Genomic DNA, 3096 nt, shown 5'->3' with positions numbered 1-3096 from the left:
GTAAGGCCTTCAGTAACAGAATGAGAAGTGGAACAGTGAACTGTACTGTATCATACTGACTCTGTAAGGCCTTCAGTAGCAGAATGAGAAGTAGAACAGTGAACTGTACTGTATCATACTGACTCTGAGCGGATGGTTCGGGGGACCGGAACAAAATTACAAATAGTTTGTATACTGTAAATTGACCGCAAGAAGCCCAAACAGATACTTTTTCTTGCCACTGTATCTGATCCCTTTGGAAATACCTAGATTTCTGCATAAATTGGTCATAAAATTTGATCTGAACTTCATCTAGGTCACGACAATARAAAAACAAAGTCCTCTTAAACTAATAACACACAAACAATACATTTTCATGGCTTTTGTTGAACACACCGTGTAAACATTCACAGTGCAGGGTGGGAAAAGTATGTGAACTCTTGGATTTAATAACTGGTTGACCCTCCTTTGACAGCAATAACCTCAACCAAACATTTTCTGTAGTTGCAGATCAAAACTGCACAACGGTCAGGAGGAATTTTGGACCATTCCTCTTTACAAAACTATTTCAGTTCAGCAATATTCTTGGGACGTCTGGTGTGAACTGCTCTCTTGAGGTCATGCCACAGCATCTCAATCTGGTTGAGGTCAGGACTCTGACTGGGCCACTCCAGAAGGTGTATTTTCTTCTGTTTAAGCCGTTCTGTTGTTGATTTATTTCAGTGTTTTGGGTCGTTGTCCTGTTGCATCACCCAACTTCTGTTGAGCTTCAATTGGCGGACAGATAGCCTAACATTCTCCTGCAAAATGTCTTGATAAGCTTTGGAATTAATTTCTGTCAACGATAGCAAGCAGCCCCAAACCATGATGCTCCCTCCACCATACTTTACAGTTGAGGTTTTGATGTTGGTGTGCTGTGCCTTGTCTTCTCCACACATAGTGTTGTGTGTTCCTTCCAAACAACTCAACTGTAGTTTCATCTGCCACAGAATATTTTGCCAGTAGCGCTGTGAAACATCCAGGTGCTCTTTTGCTAACTTCCGACGTGCAGCAATTTTTTTGGGGACAGCGTGGCGTCTTTTCGTGGTGTTCTCCCATGAACACCATTCTTGTTTTATGTATCGTAGATTTGTAAACAGATGTTAGCATGTTCCAGAGATTTCTGTAAGTCTTTAGCTGACACTCTAGGATTCTTCTTAACCTCATTGAGCATTCTGCGTTGTGCTCTTGCAGTCGTCTTTGCAGGACGGCCACTCCTAGAGAGAGTAGCAACAGTGCTGAACTTTCTACATTTATAGACAATTTGTCTTACCGTGGACTGATGAACATCATGTCTTTTAGAGATACTTTTGTAACCCTTTCCAGATTTATGCAAGTCAACAATTCTTAATCTTAGGTCTTCTGAGATCTCTTTTGTTCGAGGCATGGTNCTTTTAGAGATACTTTTGTAACCCTTTCCAGATTTATGCAAGTCAACAATTCTTAATCTTAGGTCTTCTGAGATCTCTTTTGTTCGAGGCATGGTTCACTTCGGGCAATGCTTCTTGTGAATAGCAAACTCAAATTTTGTGAGTGTTTTTTATAGGGCAAGGAAGCTCTAACCAACATCTCCAATCTCGTCTCAGTGATTCAAATTAGTTTTTGGAGAAGTCATTAGCCTAGGGGTTCACATACTTTTCAAACCTACACTGTGAATGTTTAAATTATGTATTCAATATAAACAAGAAAAATAAAATAATTTGTGTGTTATTAGTTTAAGCACACTGTTTGTCTATTGTTGTGACTTAGATGAAGATCAGATCAAATGTTATGACCAATTTATGCAGAAATCCAGGTAATTCCAAAGGGTTCACATACATACTTTTTCTTGCCACTATGTTTGACTAAAATAATAATTTCAAACCTTGCTTACATTTGTAAACAACCACGTGTCTCTCTGTTATGCATGGGAATACTTGAGAACAGACTTATGAATTAAAATCTCTTGGAGCTGATTTCCTGGTGTTTTTACAGTCTTTTTAGTATCTGTACATAAAGCCTACAGCAATACTATTCAGTACTGCTGCCTTTCTCCTCTCCCTCTGGCCCTTACTCTATCAATCAATGTCATGTAATCGCCCATGACAGGCACACACTTGGTTTCCCAGGTTTAAATCAGTTGAAGGAAAGAATGAAAACCAGTAAACTGTGGACCTGGATTTCAATAATACTGGCCTACTGTAGGCCTATCTATAGCCTGTGCTGAAGTACTGTGTTTGACTTGCAGGTGCTGGACAGAGCCACGAGGGGACAATGTCTGACAGCAGTGGTGCTGCCAACAGCAATAGCTGGACTGTCCTCACAGCTGAGGTACGCTCTCTTTACACTTCAGTGTGTGTGTGCACTGCAGAGTTTACAAAAGTTTGAGTTTTGAACATTTGTTTTTCAAATGGGATTAATGTGTCACCATATGGGTCAATTAAATAATTGTGTGTGTCTCAGGAGACTGTTGCTGAGACACTGAGGCCTGTAGAGGAGGGAACAGAGCACCATGAAGATACACCCAGTCATACTGCTGCAGAGAAACCTACAGGTACACCCAGTCATACTGCTGCAGAGAAACCTACAGGTACACCCAGTCATACTGCTGCAGTACTGAGTGTAGCCTGGTTCTTCTCTGCAGCAGTATGACTGGGAGTACCTGTAGGTTTCTCTGCAGCAGTATGACTGGGAGACCTGTAGGTTTCTTCTCTGCAGCAGTATGACTGGGTGTACCTGTAGGTTTCTCTGCAGCAGTTAGACTGGGTGTACCTGTAGGTTTCTCTGCAGCAGTATGACTGGGTACCTGTAGGTTTCTCTGCAGCAGTATGACTGGGGTACCTGTAGCGTTCTGCTTTTGCAGTTGCATGTGGTGTTGACGGAGTTATCTTGTTGTAGTTTCTCTGTGCAGCTAGTGACTGGGGAGGTACTGTAGTGTTTCTCTGCAGCAGTATGACTGGGTGTACCTGTAGGTTTTCTCTGCAGAGTATGACTGGGTGTACCTGTAGGTTTTCTGCAGCAGTATGACTGGGGTACCTGTAGGTTTCTCTGCAGCAGTATGACTGGTGTGTACCTGTAGGTTTCTCTGCAGCAGTATGA

General features: G+C 42.0%; 1 protein-coding gene across 3 annotated transcripts in view; it reads left to right on the top strand.

Moving 5' to 3' along the window:
* pbxip1b (pre-B-cell leukemia homeobox interacting protein 1b) overlaps positions 1-3096 on the top strand; it is a 32094-nt gene that overhangs the window by 12951 nt on the left and 16047 nt on the right. For all 3 annotated transcript variants that reach the window (XM_070437430.1, XM_070437431.1, XM_024134915.2), the window contains exons 2-3: positions 2246-2328; positions 2461-2551. In XM_070437430.1, the coding sequence (XP_070293531.1) occupies positions 2272-2328; positions 2461-2551 (148 nt within the window). In that variant the 5' untranslated portion in view covers positions 2246-2271. The remainder of the gene's footprint in view (positions 1-2245; positions 2329-2460; positions 2552-3096) is intronic.

Source organism: Salvelinus sp. IW2-2015, linkage group LG35 (genome assembly GCF_002910315.2).
Source record: "Salvelinus sp. IW2-2015 linkage group LG35, ASM291031v2, whole genome shotgun sequence".
Taxonomy (NCBI): Eukaryota; Metazoa; Chordata; class Actinopteri; order Salmoniformes; family Salmonidae; genus Salvelinus; species Salvelinus sp. IW2-2015.
This window is presented reverse-complemented; position numbering and strand designations above follow the sequence as displayed.